The sequence below is a fragment of the Sitophilus oryzae genome, unplaced genomic scaffold, assembly GCF_002938485.1.
Source record: "Sitophilus oryzae breed Bouriz unplaced genomic scaffold, Soryzae_2.0 scaffold_360_pilon_pilon, whole genome shotgun sequence".
Classification (NCBI taxonomy): Eukaryota; Metazoa; Arthropoda; class Insecta; order Coleoptera; family Curculionidae; genus Sitophilus; species Sitophilus oryzae.
The window spans coordinates 553646-577715 of NW_022146930.1; the positions used below are offsets into that span (position 1 = coordinate 553646).

General features: G+C 32.9%; 1 protein-coding gene across 7 annotated transcripts in view; it reads right to left on the minus strand.

Annotated features, from left to right (window-relative positions):
• The window catches only part of LOC115885083 (dual 3',5'-cyclic-AMP and -GMP phosphodiesterase 11), a 270581-nt gene that overhangs the window by 212626 nt on the left and 33885 nt on the right, over window positions 1-24070 (minus strand). The window contains exons 1-2 of one of the 7 annotated variants that reach the window (XM_030903861.1): window positions 7729-7825; window positions 1548-1744 (exon numbers count right to left, since the gene is read on the minus strand). The exons of 5 other annotated variants lie outside the window; for them this stretch is intronic. In XM_030903861.1, the coding sequence (XP_030759721.1) occupies window positions 1548-1566 (19 nt within the window). In that variant the 5' untranslated portion in view covers window positions 1567-1744; window positions 7729-7825. Of the gene's footprint in view, window positions 1-1547; window positions 1745-7707; window positions 7826-24070 lie in introns of those variants that run through there. One more of the 7 variants, XM_030903862.1, reaches the window with a different exon arrangement.

A 24070-nucleotide genomic window follows, 5' to 3' on the forward strand; every position in this document is an offset into this window, starting at 1 on the left:
TGGGTGGTATAAATTCATTATTAAATAACATTATTATCATCCAAAGACTATATTAAAACCGAATTATATCGAGAAAACTTTCCTGGACTGGGTCCTTTCGAACTGGATGGCCTATGTCCATCAGCAGTTTACCATAAATTGAAGAAGTGTGATTCTTCGGTTGGGTGGTATAAATTCATTATTAAATAACATTATGATCATCCAAAGACTATATTAAAACCGAATTATATCGAGAAAACTTTCCTGGACTGGGTCCTTTCGAACTGGATGGCCTATGTCCATCAGCAGTTTACCATAAGCTGAAGAAATATGATTCTTCGGTTGGGTGGTATAAATTCATTATTAAATAACATTATTATCATCAAAAGAGTATATTAAAACCGAATTATAACGAGAAAACTTTCCTGGACTGGGTCCTTTCGAACTGGATGGCCTATGTCCATCAGCAGTTTACCATAAGCTGAAGAAGTGTGATTCTTCGGTTGGGTGATATAAATTCATTATTAAATAACATTATTATCACCAAAAGAATATATTAAAACCGAATTATATCGAGAAAACTTTCCTGGACTGGGTCCTTTCGAACTGGATGGTATATGTCCATCAGCAGTTTACCATAAGCTGAAGAAGTGTGATTCTTCGGTTGGGGGGTATAAATTCATTATTAAATAACATTATTATCATCCAAAGACTATATTAAAACCGAATTATATCGAGAAAACTTTCCTGGACTGGGTCCTTTCGAACTGGATGGTCTATGTCCATCAGCAGTTTACCATAAGCTGAAGAAGTATGATTCTTCAGTTGGGTGGTATAAATTCATTATTAAATAACATTATTATCACCAAAAGAATATATTAAAACCGAATTATATCGAGAAAGCTTTCCTGGACTGGGTCCTTTCGAACTGGATGGTCTATGTCCATCAGCAGTTTACCATAAGCTGAAGAAGTATGATTCTTCGGTTGGGTGGTATAAATTCATTATTAAATAACATTATTATCACCAAAAGAATATATTAAAACCGAATTATAACGAGAAAACTTTCCTGGACTGGCTCCTTTTGAACTGGATGGCATATGTCCATCAACATTTTACCATAAGCTGAAGACGTATGATTTTTCGGTTGGGTGGTATAAATTCATTATTAAATAACATTATTATCACCAAAAGAATATATTAGAACCGAATTATATCGAGAAAACTTTTCTGGACTGGGTCCTTTTGAACTGGATGGCATGTGTCCATCAGCAGTTTACCATTAGCTTAAGAAGTATGATTCTTCGGTTAGGGGGGTATAAAATGTGGTCACATCTTCAAGGCGTCTATTCTTTGTTAATTAATATATTACTATTACAATATTAAAATAGATATTTATTTTTGAGGTGGGTCTATCCCAAAAAGACATTTACCAATTTGGTTATGTGTATGTCAAATGCCAAAAAAATAAGAAAAAACAAACGTCATTTCTTTTATATAAATTGTTAGAAATAAGGTTAATAAAAAATTTTAAATTTTGATAATGAAATTATATGAAAATACGTTACCTGAATTTCTGCTAATCATGTTTTAATTCAATCTAGCTTCGCTCCTGTGTAGTTAAGCGAAGTACAAGCTCCCTCTCTATATCCTTTCCTACGAGTTAGGGAAAGCCTAATTACATTAGAACCGGCAAAGTTACATGGCACTACGATTTTTATCCAGTTTTCGCACTAATGCTGCAAACCGTGCCGGCACCGAGACACTAATGCAATTTAAAAAAGCTTAATTATGTAAAATTCCTTCTTTTAGGTGAATAATTACGCTCGACCAGTTTAGACCCTCATCTCTGTCAGTGTAGGCGCTATAATAACGTTAAAAATGTGCCAATTAAGGTAAAATTCTGTTTATTTACTTCAAATTCCTGATTTCTTTCTGTAAACTCTAATATTTTAAGGTTGTAGTCGAAAAAACATAATAATTATTAGGGTGGGCCAAAAAAACCGACTATTTTTTTTCACTTTATACCCTGAAAGAAAAAGGTTGGTAGACACCTCAAAAAATCCTCTCCAAGTATGAGCATCCATCTTAATTTTAATAGGAATGGGGGACATTCACCTTTCAGTTTTCTATTTATTCCTTTGTTATTAGAAAGAAAAAATCATATTTCGTTATCTACTATTTAGAAAAAATATCTCGTCTCATATGTTTATATAAAATTGAATTCTCTACAAAAAAGGTCTCTTATAATTTTTTTGTAAACCTCATCGTTCGAAAGTTTTGCAATTGTTCGAAACAATTTGCAATTTTTTCAATTTCCATTTTTTCTCATTTCTTTTTGAAGTTGTTTTTCAATATGACAAGGCGGCTTTGGGGATTATTGTGAACTATGAACCACTATGAACTGTTCATCATGTTTTTCATGAAGTTTGGGAAATGGTTGGCAGGAGGGTTAGACGTCGCGAAGCGCTACCAGCTTCATTAAATGAACTTCGCTTGGTCCTTAAAGACGAATGAGGAAACATATTGTAATATCCTTGTTTATATATTCTTAAAGTTGCCCAACCGACTAGACAAAATGTGCTGCCAACTGGAGGACAAATCGTGAACCTTTCGGGGCGGAGTCAAAAATATCGATTATTTTCGTTATTTTCCTCAGAGTAATGTAATAATATAGCCCCGGGTTTCAGCGAACTTTAATAATGATCAGCTGATTAAGAAATTTAAACGAAACTTTTATTTTATTGTAAATTGTGGATTATTTTTGCCTGTTATTTTAAGAATTCTAAACCGTATTAACAAAGAAATTATTATTTCGATATGTTGGTACATTATTTATAATTTATGATAATGCTAATTGCTGTTAATTAATATTTAAAAAAAAAGTTACAAACCTATTTTAATTTGATTTAATTCCGGTTTATAAAAGAATCATTTCATTCTTAGATTATTTTATTTTAAATTGAGTGGCTTTACGAATTTTACGATATTTTTTTTTGAAAACATAAAACTTTTTACATTTTTGATGCCAACTAATTGGTATGGGAATTAGCGAAGAAAGAAATGAATTGGCTATAACTTGTAATTTTTCGAAAAAAAAACATATTATACCTATATCGCTGAAAAGCTTAAAGAATGGCGCTTTTTATTAAGTCATGGCCAACTAGGATTTCCATTTAAAAAAAAACATAATGTTTGTGTCATATGTCAAAAATGACAGGTTTTAGAAAAAAAACAGAAAACAAACTCATTAGGTATGTGATTATCTACAACTTTTATCTGAAAACTTTTTGTCTAAAATACCATATGATCGAATAAAAACGGCGTCAGCGATGGCTATGAAATGACGATCCATGATATTTCCCATATAATTTTACATATAAAATGACAACGATCTTCATTTCATAGCCATCGTTGGCGCCGTTTTTATTCGATCATACGGTAGATAATAATGGAATTAGAGACAAGTTTTAAAATAGCCAAAATTTGTGTTTTTCGAAATATCTAGTAAACCTTGAACTTCTCCGAAAAATCCGAAAGGCACATGTTTATGACCCCACAAAACTGCAATTCTTTCCCCATTTAACCGACTCTCTATCTCCAGTAGTTTCCGAGATACCCATAGAGAACATCGTAGGAAACTCATCCTGTATAGTATTTAGAAACGAACTATTATTTTTATTTGACTAGATTAATTTGATTAATAAGACTCGATTAATTTAATTTAAAATAAATTTGATCAGATTTTTTTTTCCTATATTCTACCAGAAAACCAAAATTATATGATAACGCACTTTTCAACGAAGTTGAAAGAATATATAGCATATCTATCACAATACTTAATAGAATTACTACAATTAGAAGAAAAACAAAAAGAAAAAATTCCCAAATACCTTCACCTACTACACATCTACAAAATAAACGAATATAATCTCTTATAAAAACGCTACACAACTACTTCTTGTATTTTACACTGAAAAAATTATAAACTTACTAATTAATCAAACAAAAAGAAAAAATAACCAAATTATCCCTTCACCTACTACTTAACTACAAAATAAATAAACTATAAAAACACTACTAAACTATTTCTGGTATTCTACACTAAACATCATAATTAAACTTAATAAAATTAATCTAATTTTACACTACAACCACTACAACTATAAAAAATAAGAACATTTTTTAAAACTAGAAGAAACAGAACTTCGATACGAGCGACCAGTATAATAGATCAAGCGGACAAAGAATATAAAATACTTTAAAAATGTGCATTCAGAAAGAAAAAATATCTCGAAAATTATCTAAACAAACATTTTTTTTTTCTTATCAGTGAAAAGCATCGGCCTCGTCGGCCTTGCGAAATTTGTCGGGTATTTACAATGGTCGAATTGTATAATTACCAGCTTTTATAGCATATCTAATAGATAAAAAGTATCTGGTCGATTAGTAGGTAACCAATTGGCACGGTCCGAAAATTATCGATTTTTATTTTCTCTGTTTTTATTGGTAGCTTCAAAATTCAGAGTAACAAAAAATATTTTTCTGTAGTAAAAGACTGTGAAATACGCCCCGCCATCTGGTGCTTTACATCCATAAACGTCTTAGGTTGAGCTACTTTAAAAATTCATATACAAGGGTAATATGTTTCTGTATGAACGGACGTATACCAGAATGAACGGACGTATACAGACAGTTGTAACAGTCAAGGGAGGCAATACAATGTATTAGGCTATTTTTTACAATTTTTTTTCTGTTTGTATATTTGATTATTACAGATGTTTTCTTTAATATCGTCAGTTCTGTTATCGTTATTAATGTTTATTAATACCACGACTGTATTTTTAGTATTTAACGTTTATTTTTAATTTAGTATACAGTGTCCAATGCAGCGTAATATGACGTTATGACAATAGTCACCAAAACCATCCCGTCATATTAAAAAATTACATCAAAATGTAATGATAATTGAAAAAATTATAAATTGATCGTAATGAGTTCATTACTCTCTTAAAAATGAACCAAGGCATGTATTGACATTATCCAAAAACCAAAACGCTTAGGAGTCATGGTTCTGACCGTAAAATTATATTTTAGGAAAATTCACACACGGAATTACTGCATAGGGTGTTTTAAAGTTAGGGTAATAAAACAACCCCTCGATTAACCCTGTATAATATGCAAAATACTAAAGTTTATAAAAACTTAGTTTTTAGGGTGTAAAAAAATTGTCGATTATTTTGACCCACCCTAAATTGGTGTAACCAGAATACCCATAAACACTATTTTACCATCAGACGATTAATATAAACAGAAAAACCCTATCCTACAAAACGAAGGTACCCAAGAAAAGTAAATGCGGAACCCGAACCGCGGGCCTCGGCCAATGGCCTACCGACTTGGCGAGTGACTAAATCGACTCTTACTCACGAGATATCCGAGCCCATCTGGATCGAATAGATTTTATACCCTTGCCGTGGAACAACAGCACGACAGAGTTCCCAAACGGTCACCCGTCCATCCGCTCGCATCGCCTAACGTCGCTTAATTTCGGTGATATATCGGGAACTGGTGTTTCGAGATAGCTGGACCGTTAATCAATTGATCCTTAAGATTTTTGATTGTTAGAAATAAATATTGGAAGAAAATAACGAGGTTTTACTAGAAAAATAAAGGATCTATTTTATCTTGATTCTATCTATTGGTGATTTATCACACAATTTCCGTAAATAAAGTTTTCCTATTGAAAATATTTGGATTGCGCTTGAAACGTGCAGCAATTTGGAGGCCAGTGGAAATGGAAAGTGTAAATAGCACTTTGATTAGAGTTTTTAGGACGGAGATTTTCACTTTCGTGTGTTTATATCGTAAAAAAAAATTATTGCAGTAGTCTCGTCCTTGAATATTTAACATAAATAACGCTAAACGGTAAATGTTTTTAACCATTTATAGGTTTTGATGGGATCATATACAAATCTTCTCATATGCACTCACTGGCACCAAAAACGGGCAAATCAGTTAGTTGTTTAAAAAATAGGTAAAATTGTCAAATAATTTAGACTACATATTTGTTAGTCCTAAAAAATTTCGAAATAAAATACAGTTATAACAGACATATTATTCAATTAATACTTGGAAAAGATTAACTTTTTCTCTAAAACATTTGGCAATAATTGGAAATTCCTATAGACTTTGAATTCATTAAAGCAATATCATCTTGGTTCATGAGGTCAGCTTAGTCCTATATTTTCGAATAATTTCATTAAATGTTAATAAAATACGAATTTCACAACTGGCGTTACTTTGGTATTGGATATTGGATTTAATATTTGTTAGTTTTTATGTTAAAAAGACATGAACAATGATGATATATTTGATATTATTTTATCTTTTAATTATTTTCTATTTTTCGGGACTACATTACAAAATAAATTGAAAAAATTTTTAATAAAACTCACAAACAGTAAAAAGGACGTAAACAATAATATACAGGGTCAGTCTTAAATAGGTGTATATATTTTCTCTTTACCGTTTTTCAAATAAATCCAAACTAACCGATTTAATGAACTCTAAAAAAATAATTTCGTGTTTAAATTTTGAGAGCCACTACATCTTTTCTGGATTTTCATTCTTGTAAATTTAATCTACTATCTATGTTGCCATAATACCAAAAAATAAAATTTTTTTGACTAAAAACTAAAAAAAAATCCAAAAAAATTTCAAAAAATTCCAAATTCCAAAAAGAAATATTTTTTTCGCGAAAAAACCTCATAATTGTGTTTTTTGGGTCGAAATAAGTATATACATATATAATAAAGACTCACCCTGTATAAATTCTTAAACTTTAAAAAAAAAAGAAATAAAATATCATGGTCCCTATTTAAAAAAATAAAGTTGATGATAGGCCCAGAAAAATAAAACGCCTTATATGATTTTTGACGCCACCAAAGGCTGAAGCTAAAAAAGGGTCTTTGAGAATATATGTATATGTAGATTATTTTTGAGCCACTCTGTATTTATTACCATTTCGCAGATCGCTCTAGTAGCGAGAGTCGAATTTGAAACACCCGGTATATTTATTATGTAAATTATATAATCTGCTTATTAGTCATTTTTTTACAACATCGAAATTAAAAAAATATAAAAAATTATCTAAAAAGATCTCAGAAAATGAGTTTTACCAAGCAATAAGTACTTCACATAAATCCATATTAGGTATTACCATTTTACATAATCTTTTTAATAACATTGTTTTTGTTTTTTATAGAATGCTACTACTAGAATAGAAAACGTAACATTGTTTGTATAATTTTATTTTTTTATAATACCATATGATCGAAGAAAAAACGGTGTTAAAGAGCAGTTCTAATTGCAATATTTTGGTCTTTTCGAGCCAGCATCTTTGAATGTTCCATAGATACTCAATAAAAAAATTAAATTCAACCCCTGTACAAGATTGAATTTAAAAAAAACCATAGTTTTGTAGACCGCATAGATATATGTCTATAACCATAGAAATACGATTTTAAATTGTGAAAATGATCATAGTTTTGTATTGCCACAGGTACTCAAAGTAACTGCAAAATTGCATAACAAACGGTTTACTAGAAGTACCAAGTTAAACAATATTCCACAAATTTTGAAAGCAATAACTTACATACAAACATTGTTGCAAGTTAAAATAAAAACAGAAGAGATGAGGTGAACAAACTGAAGTCAGCACTTAACCTCAAACCAATCTTGTAGTACCTTGTCAAAGTACCAAGAGCGCACACACGAAACCGCGGTAGTACCGAAATAATCATAAATTTAGCACTGTTTTGGCAAAATAATTATTTGCACTCATCATCTCGACCACGAGCCAAACACAGTGTAAAAATATTATTGTATAAAGCGCATGTCTCTCTTACCGGAGTAGTACCATAGCAGTACGATTTTTTTCGCGATACTTTTATCTGAATAGCTAAATAAAACAATCAAATAATTGTTGCTGGCTGTTTTGCCAGTGGAAAATTACGAACTAATCAGAAAAAAAGAACTCAATAAAGCATATTTTAATCATAAACGTTAATTAGGTACTTTCAGGGGTACCCTTATTTATTTAATGCAGTCACGACTGAAAATATTTATGTTGTCTTCGATTGTTGATTGAAAAAAAACGGAATTGGTATTGTGGCGCCATCTGTTGAAGAGGGTGTGGAAGTATATACAGAAAACAGTAAAATGCGCGGCATTTGAATTGATTTTTCCATTGTTCTTCGCAATATTAAGTTAGGGGATTTTGTAAGGATATAAAAGGATGTCTGAAATCTCTTTATATTGATGACCTTTTCTTATTTCGGTGTCGTATATTTATTTCTGTAGTTTAAGGAGATATAAGGAAACTTCTTCTTATTAAATCCAAGAAAATTTGTATAAATAAAAATAAAATAATGGCTTTGTTTTTTGAAGTATCATGAATAAAGTTAGTAGGGAAAGAAAAATTTTCAAATTTTCTAAATAAAAAGAGAAATTTGGGAAAAAAACTACTATTGCCTATGGTATTTCTGCATGAAATGAAGGAATTCATGAATATTTTTTATATTTTTTGTGTTTTGATGGCTAAAGAAATATTTTTAGAAAAAAAAATGAAGAATTACACACAAAGAAAATTCTAAAAACTGCGATTAACTGAAAACACTCATTGTTAAAATTATAATATTTTTTAGTAATCTTTTAGAACATCAAAGATCCCTTACTTTTGATGATATGACATGAAAATGTTATAATGAATAACATTTAAAATGAAAAAAAAAATATATAAATTAAACATTTTAACTGAAATATCAAAATTATAGAATTTACCAGATTAAAATAATTTTTCAAAATAAAGTACCTAACTAATTTGTTTTTCAACTGTCAACATAGATGACTGAATAACATTCTTTATACATTGTGTTAATATTTTATCATTCCGTTTATATTTGCTTTACCAACAAAAAAAAATGTTTAATTATACTGTTTAATTCCTAATTAAATATTATACTGCACGTGTATGTTTATTTTCTTACAAATTAACAAAATACTGTCGTTTTGAGGATAGATAAAATGAAAAAATAACCATAAAGTATACAGTGGGATACGGAATGCTTTAAAAATACAATTTAAATTAAAAACATTTGATGTTTGTTGAATAACACTACCAATAGCTCACACCATGCTAAAGATTTCACTCGATTATTCAAAAAGTGGGTAAATATTTTATTTTATTTTGAAAAAATGAAGTAAAAATCTCTAAATTTGTTTTTTCAAACTTTTGGAAACAAATGGAACAAATTTAATCCAGCTTAACAGTTAAATAACAGTTAATAACAAATAATATTAACGATACTAGAACAATAGAAATATAAAATAATAAGAACTAGGACCATTAAACTATATTCATATTGTCTTTACGTTTCTTTTTTTGGCGCTCTCATTGCATGTAATTATCTGTAATTTGAACGAGGAGTCCGTGGTTCAAATCCCACGCCGAATCAGAGCTTTTTTAAAAAAAATAAAAACAGCTGTAAATATTTAATAGCAATCAAAATACGGATTGCGTTGGTTGTTGGTTTCACTCTTTTTGATGGGGTTAGATTAATTGGTGGGGTTAGTTGCGTTGGTTAAGTTGGTTATTTGGTGGGGTTGATTGCGTTGGATAGGTTAGCTATTTGGTGGGGTTGGTTTGGTTTTTACTAATTTACATTTGTTTAGCGTTGGTTAGTCTCTGGGGTAAGTTGTTGGCATTTTTATTTTCGGTGCCGGCATCTGGTGCTCCCGAATTTTGGAAGCCGGTGCCAGCAGCGGCGTCACTTCCAAATAATTATACAGGGTAAATACCTATACAAGTAAATCCAGTCAGTATTTCTAATATGTAATATATCTATAAATGTGAATCTCTTGTTGTTTTCAATTTTGACCAGAATGATCAATTTCAAGAGAATACAATTTCGATAAATTTCGATTAAATAAGGCAAACGTACGACACTGTCAAACGTTAAAAATAACCATTATACGTTTCTGACATTCTATATTCATCCCCTTTTCATCCTATCGCCTTTATGTTGTACGATTAAAATGTCCCTTCCTCATTCCCAACTCTTGTTCTCTCAAGCTTTTATCTGTGCCAAACACTAAAACGCTGTATTTACTGCTATACCTAACCGCTATATACGGTAGATAAGCTCTGTTCTGTTGTACTTGGTTATGGAAATAAGGCAACGTCTGATAAAAGTTGAAGAGTTAATTTCAGAGACATCACATCTAGTTTAAACCCGTATTTTGAACGAATATATTTAAAACTTTATTATACGTATACAGGGTGCTACAAATTTGAGGTGCGAGCATTGGTATCTCAGACACTGTAATAGATGTAAAGATGGTTATATTGGGTTTAAGTTGCGCCTTGAGATGTTCACCAAGATGCCATCAATTTTTTTTTTAAATTTCAAAGATTGCTGAGTTTTTTGAAAAAAAAACGGATTTTTTTTAAAATCATTTTTATTTTTTCCTGTCGTTTACTTTTTAGAAAATCAAAAAACTAATTACACATTCTAAGAAGCTCTTAACTCACACAAAATGCGTGAGTTGAGATCTTCTTAACTCACTGACGTTGATAAAAAAAACATTATCTCATCCAAGTCCATGTTTACTCAGTTCAAATTAACTTGTTTTCGCAATACAGATTATTAAAAATCCATACATCATCGGATATCAGGAAAACACCAGTAATAGGATAAATTCTAATTTAACAGAGTCAATGGCGGCGGATCATCGATTTACCATCAATTAGAAACATCGAGCGATATTGCAATTACTGCTTGCATTAATTATTAATTTGCTTCAGTGAAATTTCCCCGTAAATTTTCTTTATTGGATCAATTTTCCTTTATAATTTTCCGGAGCGTTCAGTTTAGATGGCGAGACGAGATTTGATAGCCTTCGTGTTGAACTAGCGCGTAAATAAATTTTGGATTATGTTCAGCCATTGCCGGAGCAAAGGGAAAGATAATAGAAGCGTAGGATTAGTGCCAAATTCTCTAAAATTCGTTTCATTTTCTTAAAATAATTCATGCTGCATGCAAGCATTAACAAGGATTAACAATGAAGACTCGTAACCCCAACGTAACCTGGAGTTGGGATTCTCCAACCCTAGGTCATATCGTGGATAAGTAAATCACTACGGAAACTGTCTCAAACATATCAGCGACTTTCATTTATCTTCTTTTTTTGTTATCGCCCTCGCGCCAAATTTGAACATTAATTTTACAAATTTAATTTGTAAAATATATATATTTGAACAATAAATTGAATGTTTACTGTCACAATAATTAAATTATATAAAAAATACATTTAGCCACTCCGTACGAATATCAATATTCTTAGGAAATCTAACCCAAAAGTATGCCATGTGGTTTTATATAAATAAAAGAACAACTGAATACTTTACTTGTCTGTGAAAAGATAATTCGGGGACCGTTATATTAGAACTTCTACACACCAAACACTTTCTAGTCATTTTTTCGGGTATTTAGAAAGTCCAACGAAAAAAAAATAGAAATATAATTGCACAAACTTAAAATTAACTTCTCACAGAACACACTTGCATCATCGGCTTTATAAAAGCGGTCGATAAAGGAGTAATTAATACAATTTTTAAAATAAAAAACGCAAAAAACAAGCTTCTTTACATAATAAGATTATGACAAGATCAAAGAATATACTAAGGACAAGATCTTTGGAGAAGATTATGACAATATGATGACAATGAAAAGTTGGTTTCCATAACAATGTATAATTTGTACTTTCTAAACCGTATAAAATTGTGATTATTTCCCTCATCGTGAAATGGACCAATCAGCTAATCTAATTTTGCGAATAAATTTTGTTTAGATAATTGATTAAATTCCAAGACCAGTTTAACCGCGATTATTTTTCCGGCTTCCTTTTGGGTTTTCTGTTTGTCGTTTATCACTAATTCTGAGAGATTTTGGCAACAGTTCATTTAAAAACATTGATTTACAACTTATATGTAATGACTTAATAATGATTTTAATCGGTGAAAACCCCTTATTCGATATTATTTTGAACAAATAAGTGGAGAAAAATACGTCAGAATTTGATATGTTGACATGCGAAACGGTCCTCGATGCATTGTTGGGATGCGTAACCAAGGTAGCAGAAGCTAGACAATTGGTGGAAATTCTAGTTCCTTGGCAGGAACTAGTTTCTTAGTTCTAGTTCCTCCAGAGGAACAGTTCCCTTGAACTAGGTCTTTAGTTCACAATAGTTCCCGACTAACATTGACATCCCCCTTGCTTGCTAATGCGTTTCGTTGTCAGTCAGAACTATTCACAGTATGATCTGTATAATTTTTATAATGTACGGAGATATGACGAGACGTGTTAATTGTGTATGTTAAAAACATATAGGTAAGTTTTATTGCAGATAAAAACAATAAAAAAACTCAAATTAGAATTTAAAAAACTATATCACAAATCAATTGGAGCAAATATTACAAAAATTTTACGAAAAATTGCATTTTTCATCAACCTTTTTGTTTTTGTCTAAAAATTCAGAATATCTACTTCGTTTTATAAGATATTTCTTAATTTTAGGGACCTAAAGTGAAACATTCCCATAAAATATTTAAAAAACAAACTAAAAATCAAAAACAGTATCCACGACAATTTTGTGTGGTAATTATACCGCGCCGTGCCGGCTGTGGCAATAGACAATGCCGAATCCATCGTCGTCGCCGACCGAATAGATTCCCGTGAACTAGTCTTTTAATAGTTCCTCTATGTCCGGATCCGATAACATACGGCTGGCACTCCCCACGCCTGCCTAGCATCAATCGCGCTGGCTGATCCATACGTAAACTAGTTTTTTATTTAGTTCCTCTAGTTCCTTTAGGTCCGGATCCGATAACATACGGCATACGGCTGGCACTCCCCACTCCTGCCTAGCATCGATCGCGCTGGCCCGATCCGTTCGTACGTAAACTAGTCTTTTATTTAGTTTAGTTCTTCTAGGTCCGGATCCGATAACGTACGGCTGGCACTCCCCACTCCCGCTTCTACCATCGGGCTACGCGCGCTAGCCGATCCGTCGCCGTCGCATATTATTCTATATCGGTCACATTCTCGATCCCGGAACAGGTCCTGAGGAACTAGTTCTTTGAGAAACCAGAAACTAGTTCCTTTCACTCCTCAATGAATACCTCAGTAGATTGAAACTAAGAAACAACAATGAATGCCGATTCTGTTGGAAAAAAGGAGAAAACACCAGATCACCTCATCACTGAGTGCAACGAGACAAAAACCATTCGTGCCATAAATTTTGGAACGACTCATATCGGAGATGCATGGAGAACTAACATCTGTAAAATCGTCTCAGATACTGATAAACCAATACATAATAATTAATAACCTTCTAATTGATTAAATGAATAATTATAATACGTGATATTTTATATTACTTTTTCCTACGTTTTGATATTGTGATATTTATCATTAAGTCAACAAATCAAGTTATTTATTTATTCTCCTTGATATGAAAATATTAATATAATTTTATTGATTTCATGTCAAATACGATAAATTATTCAGAATTATAATATTTTTCTGTTATATTCCTATATATTTTTATGTTTGATTAACTCCGGTTTAATTTACTATATTTATAATAAAAATCAAACATAGATAAACAATATTTTAACCTCCTATCTTAAAAAAATAACACACTAACTCACCACACAGTGTTTTATTTTGTTGTTGAAACAACAAAGGCTCTCATTTGCTAAAAACTAAAAGAATTGACTATGCCTAGAATATGCCTGTGTCCCTAGACGATGCCTTAGAGGTGGGAATTCTAGTTCCTTGGGAGGAACTAGTTTCTTAGTTCTAGTTCCTCCAGAGGAATAATTCCTTGAACTAGGTCTTTAGTTCACAATAGTTCCCGAACATTGACATCCCCGTTGTTTGCTAATGGGTTTCGTTGTCAGTCAGAACTATTCACAGTATGATCTGTAAAATTTTTATAATGTACGAAATATAACGAGACATGTAATTGTGTATGTTAAAAACATATAGGTAAGTTTTATTGCAGATAAGAAAAAATTAAAAAAGAAACTCAAATCAGAGTTGAAAAAACTATATCACAAATCAACTGGAGCAAATATTACAAAAATTTTACGAAAATTTTTTATTCGTAATTACGCCGACTGTGGCAATAGACAAGGCCGAATCCATCGTGGTCGCCTTGTATTATATCTCGGATATGCAGACTGAATAGATTCCCGTGAACTAGTCTTTTAATAGTTCCTCTATGTCCGGATCCGATAACATACGGCTGGCACTCCCCTGGCCTGCCTAGTATCAATCGCGCTGGCCGATCCGTACGTAAACTAGTCTTTTATTTAGTTCCTCTAGTTCCTTTAGGTCCCGGAGCCGTATTATTAAATATCAGTCACACTCTCGATCCCGGAATAGGTCCTGAGGAACTACATACATACATACAGCCGTTACTCGCTGACGAGTATTCGACACACATAAAGAAAATGGTCACGCGAGGCGTTTTCTTTCATGAGCTTTTCTATGACTAAAAAGCCCGATACGTGATGTTATCTGCCTACCGCACTCCGGACATTCAAAAATCTCATTGCTTTGTTGCCTCTCTACTTTTTGGTTGCCGCTGTTAACTGAGTTTACAACCCTTCTCCATTGAGTTCTATTGTGAGCTGCTTTTTCCCACTCATTCTGCATGTTAATTCCCTTTAAATTTTCGTGGAAAATGTCAACAACTCTTACCGTCCACAAGCTCACCGTAAAGCAGAGATTTTGGTATGCGGTTTTCTTGCATTCTGCATACGTGACCAGCCCATCTTAAGCGGGATTTTGTGACCATGACTTCAATACTCTCGCAGTTAGATTTTTCAAGGACCGATACGTTTGAGACATGATGGAACCACCGGACTCTTAAGAGTTGTCTAAGGTGTCTCTGTTGCAACTTGTTCAATGCGTTCATGTGTCGGCGGTAAGGCACCCAGGTTTCGCTCCCATATATCATGGTGGGGATTATAATTGCTCGGTATACTGCAAGTTTTGTTTTTGTACTCAAGTATGATTGTAGAAAACCCTGTCTTTTAATTTCCAGAATGCCCTTGAGGCGCTACTAATCCTGTGCTGAATTTCAGAGTCAATATTGGCCTTTTCCGAAATCAAACTGCCAAGGTAATTGAATTCCGCCACATATTCCAATAGTTCTTCTCCGATTTTTATAGCATTGTTGTGATCTTCCGGGTGAGTGCACATGATTTTAGTTTTGTCGATGTTTAGCTTAAGGCTCAAAGCCTCGTATGCCCAGGTATATGTGTTCAACATTTCTTGTAATTGTTGTACCGTGTTTGCAACTAGAGTGCAGTCGTCAGCGTATTGAAGTTCTGTGATAAATTTTGTACGTGTTTTTGCCCTGAGTCTTTTTATGTTGAACAGACCGCCGTCATATCAGTATCTAATGCCCAATCCTCTCTCCTGCAGTTTGCTGTCCACTATAATGGAGAGCGCTGCCATGAATATGTTGAATAGGAGAGGCGCTAAGACACATCCCTGCCTAACTCCTGTATTTGTTAGGAATGGGTCTCTCAGTGATCCATGATGTGACACTCTTGACTTGTTGTTTTGGAGGCTTTTACACACTGTAAGAAATTTGTTGGGTACTCCGAACTTTTCCATAATTGCCCAAAGCGCATCTCTGTTCACAGAGTCGAAGGCTTTTGTTAGATCGATGAATGCAACATAAAGTTTAGACTCCTGCTCTTTTACTTTTTCCTGTAGTTGACGGATGGAAAATATGGAATCGACGGTGCCGCGGTTGGTACGAAAACCCCTTTGCGATTCTGGAAGGATTTTTTCTATATATGGGTGCAGGCGGTTTGACATTATTTTTGCAAGAATTTTTCCGCCGATAGCCAATAGCGAAATTCCCCGGTAATTTCCGCAGTCTGATGCACTTCCTTTGTTCTTAAAATATATTCACTATATTCGCATTGCGAAAATCCTGAGGTACCTCTCCGCTTTCCCATACGACATCAAAGAGAGCCTTAAGATGACCAATAAGTTCTTTACTTGCACACTTATAGATTTCCGCCGGAATATCGTCACAGCCAGCTGATTTGTTGTTTTTAAGCTGTTTTATGGAGGTCTTTATTTCTTGTTCTGTTATTAGGATGTCTAATACATCGAGGCTGTTATACTGAGGTATTGTGTTTAATGCTTCCATATTGGGGTTGTTTTCTTGGTTAAGGATATGGCTATAATGTTCTTTCCAGCGATTTCTAATTTGTTCTTCCTCTTTTAGAAGTTCGCCATTTTGAGCCATGATTGAACAGCTTACCTTCTTAGTTGGGCCGTATACTTCTTTTACAGCCTCGAAGAATTTGCGATAATCGTGATTCAATAACGTGAATTCAATAATCGTGATTCAATAACATACGGCTGGCACCGGATTCAATAACATACGGCTGGCACTCCCCACGACTGCCTAGTATCAATCGCGCTGGCCGATCCGTACGTAAACTAGTCTTTTATTTAGTTCCTCTAGTTCCTTTAGGTCCCGGAGCCGTATTATTAAATATCAGTCACACTATCGATCCCGGAATAGGTCCTGAGGAACTAATTCTTTAAGAAACCAGGAACTAGTTCCTTTCATTCCGGTTTCGGAATAGTTCATTGGAACTAATTCGTTCACGAACTACAACGTACCTCTACTATGCCTGAGCCTCTGTCTGTTCCTCTCTCATGAACTCTTTACTCTGTCGTAAATTTATTTTAACAGGACATCAAATCAAAACAATCGTGAGAATAAACAATAAAAATAGAATTTAATTGACTTTAATTTAATGCCCGTTTTATAAACTCCATTTCGCGTGTCAATTAGCAAAGTGATCGTTTCAAATGAACAGAAACATAAGGCCATAAAACATGAAAACAAGTACATATTTCGCGTATTCTAATTAATTATAGTACTCCTGTTTCGTTTTGCCCTATAAATTTGTCCTGAAGACAACATTAAAAATGGGTTAATTTAATCGGTTGGAGATCTGGTCTTAAGTCTCACTTAAAATACTTGAAAATCTCTACAAAATTAAATTTCATGAGCATTGTAAAACCAGGTATAGATATATTCGTAACCCAAAACAGAATTGAATTGCTTAAAAGCACTTAAGTGTTTTCTACTGGCTCTTAAGGATTTCTACACTCCAATATCCAGTTATTACTTTTATTTATATTCTCTTATGCATACAGCTTAATTCAGAACCTCGCAATTAGTGGTTTCAATTACACTTCATACTTTTTAATTTACGATCATTCACAATGTTTAAAAAATACAATTAAAATTAATAGAAAATCCTAGCAAAAACTTGTGTTAGTCAGCTGTGAAGAGAAAGCTTAATACACACACCGGAAAAATCTAGGGATATAATTTTATTAAAGTTAAAAATAAATGTTTTGAATAAACAACCACATATTTGTAGGCCGATTCTTTCTACTTCGATTGAAACGAAGTAGTCACACTAGTTATTATTAAATTTGGAATATTTGCAGAAGTGTTGAAGAAGTGTGCATTTTTTATCAAATGTATAAAAAGCACCGAGCATCAATTGTTCGAATTTAACCTGTACTGGCTATGTTTTTATGATAACTGGCCAGAATTCATTCAAATACCTCTGTTTAGTATTAAACGACATTATGGAGCGTAGACATCTTAACAAAGACGAAATGCTAAGGACCATGGGTATGCTTGAAGCTGGAATGCGCCAAATCGACGTAACTAGAGCATTAAATACAACGCAAAGGGTAATATCGCGATTAAGGTGATGTTGCTAAAAAGCACACAAGGTGACAGCAAGATCATTTTTTACAATTAAATGCTCGACGCCGACCGACTCTTACAGCACCAGAGCTTAGTTTAATTCTCCAGGAAACACATAATGTAACCGTTACTACACTACGTCCTGACACTATTCGCAATAGATTAAGAGAGGTCAACTTAAGAAGCAGACGCCCCTGGAGAGCTCAACCCTTAACGAGAGGAAATCGAGAGGTACGATATTTGTGGGCTCAAGATCATGTTCAGTGGTCGAATGAACAATGGGCCAATGTTCTATTCACGGATGAGTCACGCTTTGGAATTCATCCGGATTCGAGAAGGCTTAGGGTATGGAGAGAACAGGAAAATCTTATTCGGTTGGATCATGTTCAGGAAGTGCACCCTTATCAAGGTAGAACAGTTATGATCTGGGGAGGAGTCCAGTTAGGCCGAAAAACCGATCTCGTTTTTCTTGAAAGGTTTCTAACAGGAATCACATATCGTGATTTAATTCTTGAGCCTGTCGTGTTACCATATGCCAATGCTTTTGGAAGAAACTTCATTCGCATGCATGACAATGCACGGCCTGATACAGCGAGAGCGGTAAGTGAGTTATCAATGCTCATCAATTAAACATCTTACCCTGGCCGACACAATCTCCTGACCTCAACCCCATCGAGCACGTATGGGATACGGTCCAAAGAAGAATTTTGAGAATGGGCATGCCTCGTGAAACTCGTAGGGATCTGGTTCGGGCCGTGAATGCAGCGTGGCATGTACCTCAAGAAGAGATCGACAACCTGATCAGGAGCATGGAGAGACGATGTAGGGCTGTAATGAACAGTAGAGGAGGCCATATCCTTTATTAAGTAAAAATCGTTTTATCTTTTTTTTTAATTCGCTGTTTAGAATAAAAAAAATGTGAGTATTTTGTGAGTGTGAGTTCAATAAAAATCAAGGTAAATTTGAAAAATTCGGTAAATTTCGCATTTTTATTTCCAATATGTCCTGTAAACTATTTGTTTATTTTAATTTTATTATATCAGAAATGCAAATAATAAAATTACTGACGATGGCTGGATAAAATTGTAATATCCCTAGACTTTTCCGGTGTGTGTAGTACGAGAGCTAGCAACGTCGGAAAAACAAGTATTTTAAGGCGTCTGGCTCTTTGATATATCTTTTACTATGCTCTCTAGAACAGCATGCGGCCCGTCTGGCTGCTGGTAAACGTTGCTTTTCCTATTGCGCATTGAAAGAAGATCCTATATTTTTATTAGTCCTTTAAATTCTAGTATTGAATATAAATCGAACGTGTCTCCATAGCGCAGTGCGTAAAGTTTCCGACCATGAACCGATGATTCAGAGTTCGAATCCGGGTCAGGGCAAAGACTTTTTTATTTTATTTTTGTTTATATTCTGATAGTAAAGTATATTTTTTTTTTAATTACCAGAATTATCCATCGGTTCGTGGTCGGAAACTCAACGCACTGCGCTATGGAGACATGTTCGATTTATATTCAATACTAGAATTTATAGGACTAAATTAATAAAAAATATAGGATCTTTTTCCGATGCGCAGTAGTGAACGCAACGGGTATCGGCAGCCAGACGGACCGCATGCTGTTCCAAAGAGCAGAGTAAAAGATATATCAAAGAGCGTCTTAAAATACGTCTTAAAATACTTTTTCAAAAACGTTACTAGCTCTTAGACTATAATATTTAGCCGATAAAACAATAAACTTTTGATTTATAACCACAATTTCTCTTAACGGATGATAATCAAAGGCCAAAATGACATTTCTCGCAAATTTTGAAGTATAATTAGTGGAAAAGTTAAAAGTTTTATAACTTTTTCTATTAATTGAAAATGTCTACCACTAATTTTGACGTTCTGACTACATACATTGAAATTAAAGGAACAAACGTCTACGTTAATTGAAACCAGTAATTTATTCCACTAATTGCGAAGTTCTGAATGAATCTTTAAGCAGAAGAATAATTATTATATTGGAGAATCTTCCTTTTTTGTTTATGATAAAAATATTGTTAATCTGGAAATTTGATTTTGTTAAAATATCAGACATATAATATAGACAAACTACTGGACTGTACAAATAAAAGTATCCAAGGATATACAGGGTGAGTCTTAAATAAGTGCAAATATTTTTAGTTGGTATAGTCTATAAAATGAATAACTTTGAATTTTGACCGTCATTTTTTACCAACATGGCAAATACAAAATCCCTCTGTCAAAAAAGTTACTAATATTCTTTAAATTGAGTGGCTGAACGAATCAGATAGGTAACTCTTTTTACTTTCGTGAAGTAGAAAAGGAAAATAAAAAAACAAGTGACAGTTCTTCCTCTTCTTACAAAAATCAACACGAAATGTTATAATTGTCAAAAGTAAAATGTCATCAGCTTTTGACATTTCTATCAGAGCAATGCCGTCCCTAATAGAACAGCCACTGAGCGAGATTTATGACGTCACGCTAGTTAGATACTACAGATTAATAAATATGTTGTAGAATACATGAAAAACATAATTATTCCTCGTATTTTTGGCTTGTATTTTAAAAATTATATAGTTTACATGAAATATACATAATATACAGTTAATAAATACAATATATATACCTATTTATTATTATTATTACATATAATTATGTTTTTCATGTATTCTACAACATATTTTTAATCCGTAGTATCTAACTAGCGTGATGTCATAAATCTCGCTCCGAGGCTGTTCTATTAGAGACGGCATTGCGCTAGCATGGCCGCAAGTTGCTAACCTAATAAAATTAATACTAGAAAAGCCCGCGGGAACTGTCAAATTCAAAGTTATTCGTTCCACAGACTATAGTATATTTCGATCTTAGAAACAGGATTATGACGAATTTTTTGAAACATTTGTTGGATTTTTTTTAGTTTTCTGTTAAAAAAACATAATCTCTTGATAGCGTAGGTAGCAACATAGGTAGTAAAACATATAGGTAGCAAAAAAGAAAGTCCAGAAAAGATCCAGTCAGAATGTAGAAAAAAAAAAATAAAATAAAATAGCTCAGTTATTTTCGATTTATTCGAAAAACGGCAAAGAGAAAATATGTTTCTTTTATGGAGATCTACCAGCCCTAAAAATATTTGCACTTATTTAATACTCAACCTGTATAATACAGATGTATACAGAATAATACTACTTCTGTATCAATAGTTTAAAATAACATAACTCAGAATTAAAAAATTTCAAAATTTGATTTGACAAAACTTTTTTGCGCCTCCTCTACCATACAATCTAAATAGAGATACTTATTTAAAACTATTTTATTGTTTTTAACGAAAATCCTTAAACTAAAAACGCCAATGACTGGTTATAACTATTGTTAAAACAATTTCGATCTACTTATTGCTCCAAAAAATCCTCTATAGGTATTTCGCTACAGCAAGAAAATCTACAAAATAAAATAGTTACTTGTTGTAAACACTTCTGCGTTAAACCCAAACGGAAACTACTTGTCAGAAGTTAGGTTTACAGTTATAAAAATTTGCCTAACGAACAAAAAAAGCTTAACGTATCGGAAAGTTTACTCTTTCCGTCGTCAAAAAAATACAAAGAATAAAGAAAAAAATCTATTTAAAATATTTAAATTCAACTATTCGAGAACACTTTAGTTTTTTTTAAACAGATACGTCTACAAAAACTGTTGACGTTCTGTTAAAATGACATTATATCTAGTTAAACTTAAAAATTAACAATTACTACCTGATAACAATTACTTAATAAGGTAAAACCAAAAAGCCCCAAACTTTCTGTATGATTATTTTTAATTTTTAGGTAGGTATGTTATGTTCTTTAAAATCAAAGAACCGATTGTCATACATTACTAACATCTACAGATGCATGAGCAATACATTTATTTTTATTAGATTGTATTAAAAAAGCCACTTTTATTTTTCTTTTTGAGGCTATCGCTTCTTTCTTTACAATTTTGGCGTTATTAAATTTTATTCTGTACCCTGTGTCCCATGAATGCTGACAAATCTTTAGATTTGTGAAAATCTCCCTTTATTAAATAATCTTTATGTTCTCTAATTAGAAACATTTAAGGGTCTAGATGTTTCACCAATGCGCAACGTAATGTTTTTGATTTATTTATTGTTTTGGTAAAAAAGTTGGATAGATGCTTTATATTTTCTTCCTAGACAGTTTAGTTTTTTACTATAAATAAATCTTGGCTTATTTGTATTCTGTAGCGGACTGGAAGTAACTTCGTTTGTCACTTTTATTATTATATTATTTACCCTTCACTTGTTCAGCGTTCTTTCTCCTATATATTAGACTACGTACCTTGAATTTTTATACAAAAAGTGTTTGTTAGAACGTAACTTTATGTCTTATTTCAACTCGTAAAACGTAAAACTTCGCCAATTGGAAAATAAGTAAAAAATAAAAATGTATTTTCCGCTAATAGTAAGTTGGTATTTTCAATACCTAAAACATTCTTAAATTAGTAATTAAACACTAATCAAATTGTGATAAATTAAAAATATATTTTCGAGTTTTTATACAGAGTGGTCCGAACTGTATTCCGGAAACTTCGGCAGCATAAAAATCAGTACAAAAGTTTGTATAAATGTAGGTCCTAAAATGCTTAGTTCCGGAAATACAGGGTGTAGAAGTTTAATTTTTATTTCGATTTTTTCTAAATAATTTATGTAGTGTAACGTTTTTAGTTCGTTACATGTCTTTTTTATATATAATATATGATGTCTGGGCCTATCATCACCGGATTCCATCTCGTTCAGGCCGGATAGTTTATTTGACGCGTAATTTTTACGTTCCCTAGTCGCCAACCCTGTTATCGTTCGACACAACCCTGTTATTGCTCTGAGGAGGCGCTGTCAACATCGCTTCTGTCAACTGTCTCTGGGCTTAACCTCAATTTGTTTTGACGCTCTGTTGTATCCCAGCTTTTAGAAATAGTGATTATTTAAATCTTGCTGTATAATTTGAATCAGCTGCTATTTCGAGGCTACAGGTAAAGATAGTTATTACCTTTTATCGATTCGATATTATTATTGAATATTTTTAGGGTAGAGTTACGGATGTCCCAACTTGTATTTGTATTTTGCTGGCACGTTGGCATCCCTTTTCTGGAGTGTCACATGGAAGAAAGGACATGTTGTTTATTATTTATTGAGCCCTCGGAAGTATTTCGAGGTAGGTTTATTTTGTTTATTAGACCTTGTTTGGTTTTAAACAAGAGTTTCATATTTTTAGGGTCCAAGGTACGGACTGTGTCCAAGGTACGGACTGTGTCCAAGGTACGGACTATTTCCAAGGTACGGACTGCGTCCAAGGTACGGACTGTGTCCAAGGTACGGACTGTGTCCAAGGTACGGACTATTTCCAAGATACAGACTGTGTCCAAGGTACGGACTGTGTCCAAGGTACGGACTGTGTCCAAGGTACGGGTAGTGTCTTATGTACAGACATTATCTTATGTACAGATGTCCTGTGGACGAGTGTCCCCAGTAAGAACGATTTTTTCTTACATCTAAGTGCCACAGCGTGGATGTAGCTTGAGTCCCATTCTGCTTCACTCCCATTTCTAAGCCTAGTCAGTTGCTACGGCTGTAAGGATTCATGGTGTCCTCAATCTGGCCCCTTTTTTGTTGTCTTGACCAACAGGATCGCCGACAGACAGTACAGAGATGCGAGACCACCTCACGCTGCTACTGTTTGAAGCAAGGTTACATAAAAGAACAGCTAAGTGTATATTTAAGTTCTAGTTTTACATTTAACATCTAAAACATTTTCAGTCTAAAACAATAACGTACATCTTAAGTAATATCGTACAGACTATGTTCAGTGGTTAGATTGTTAAGAACATTCCTGTCGATATAATCTTTAAAATATAATTTAGATCTTAGGTTTCATTGCATTACGTCTTGTAATGGTATTACTTTCATAGATATTATTGCACTATTTTAATAGATGGATAATCAAACATAGATTCTAGAATCTACAGGTTGTAACATCTTCGATTTAGCATCATATGGAATATATCAAATTAATTAAAGTAATGCTACATTTCATATTTTCTCTTAAACTTTACATGTCCTGTATTTTTCGTAGTTGTTTTCATTGATATTTAGTACGACTCTTACCACCACTTTCTTTGACATATAACCACTAT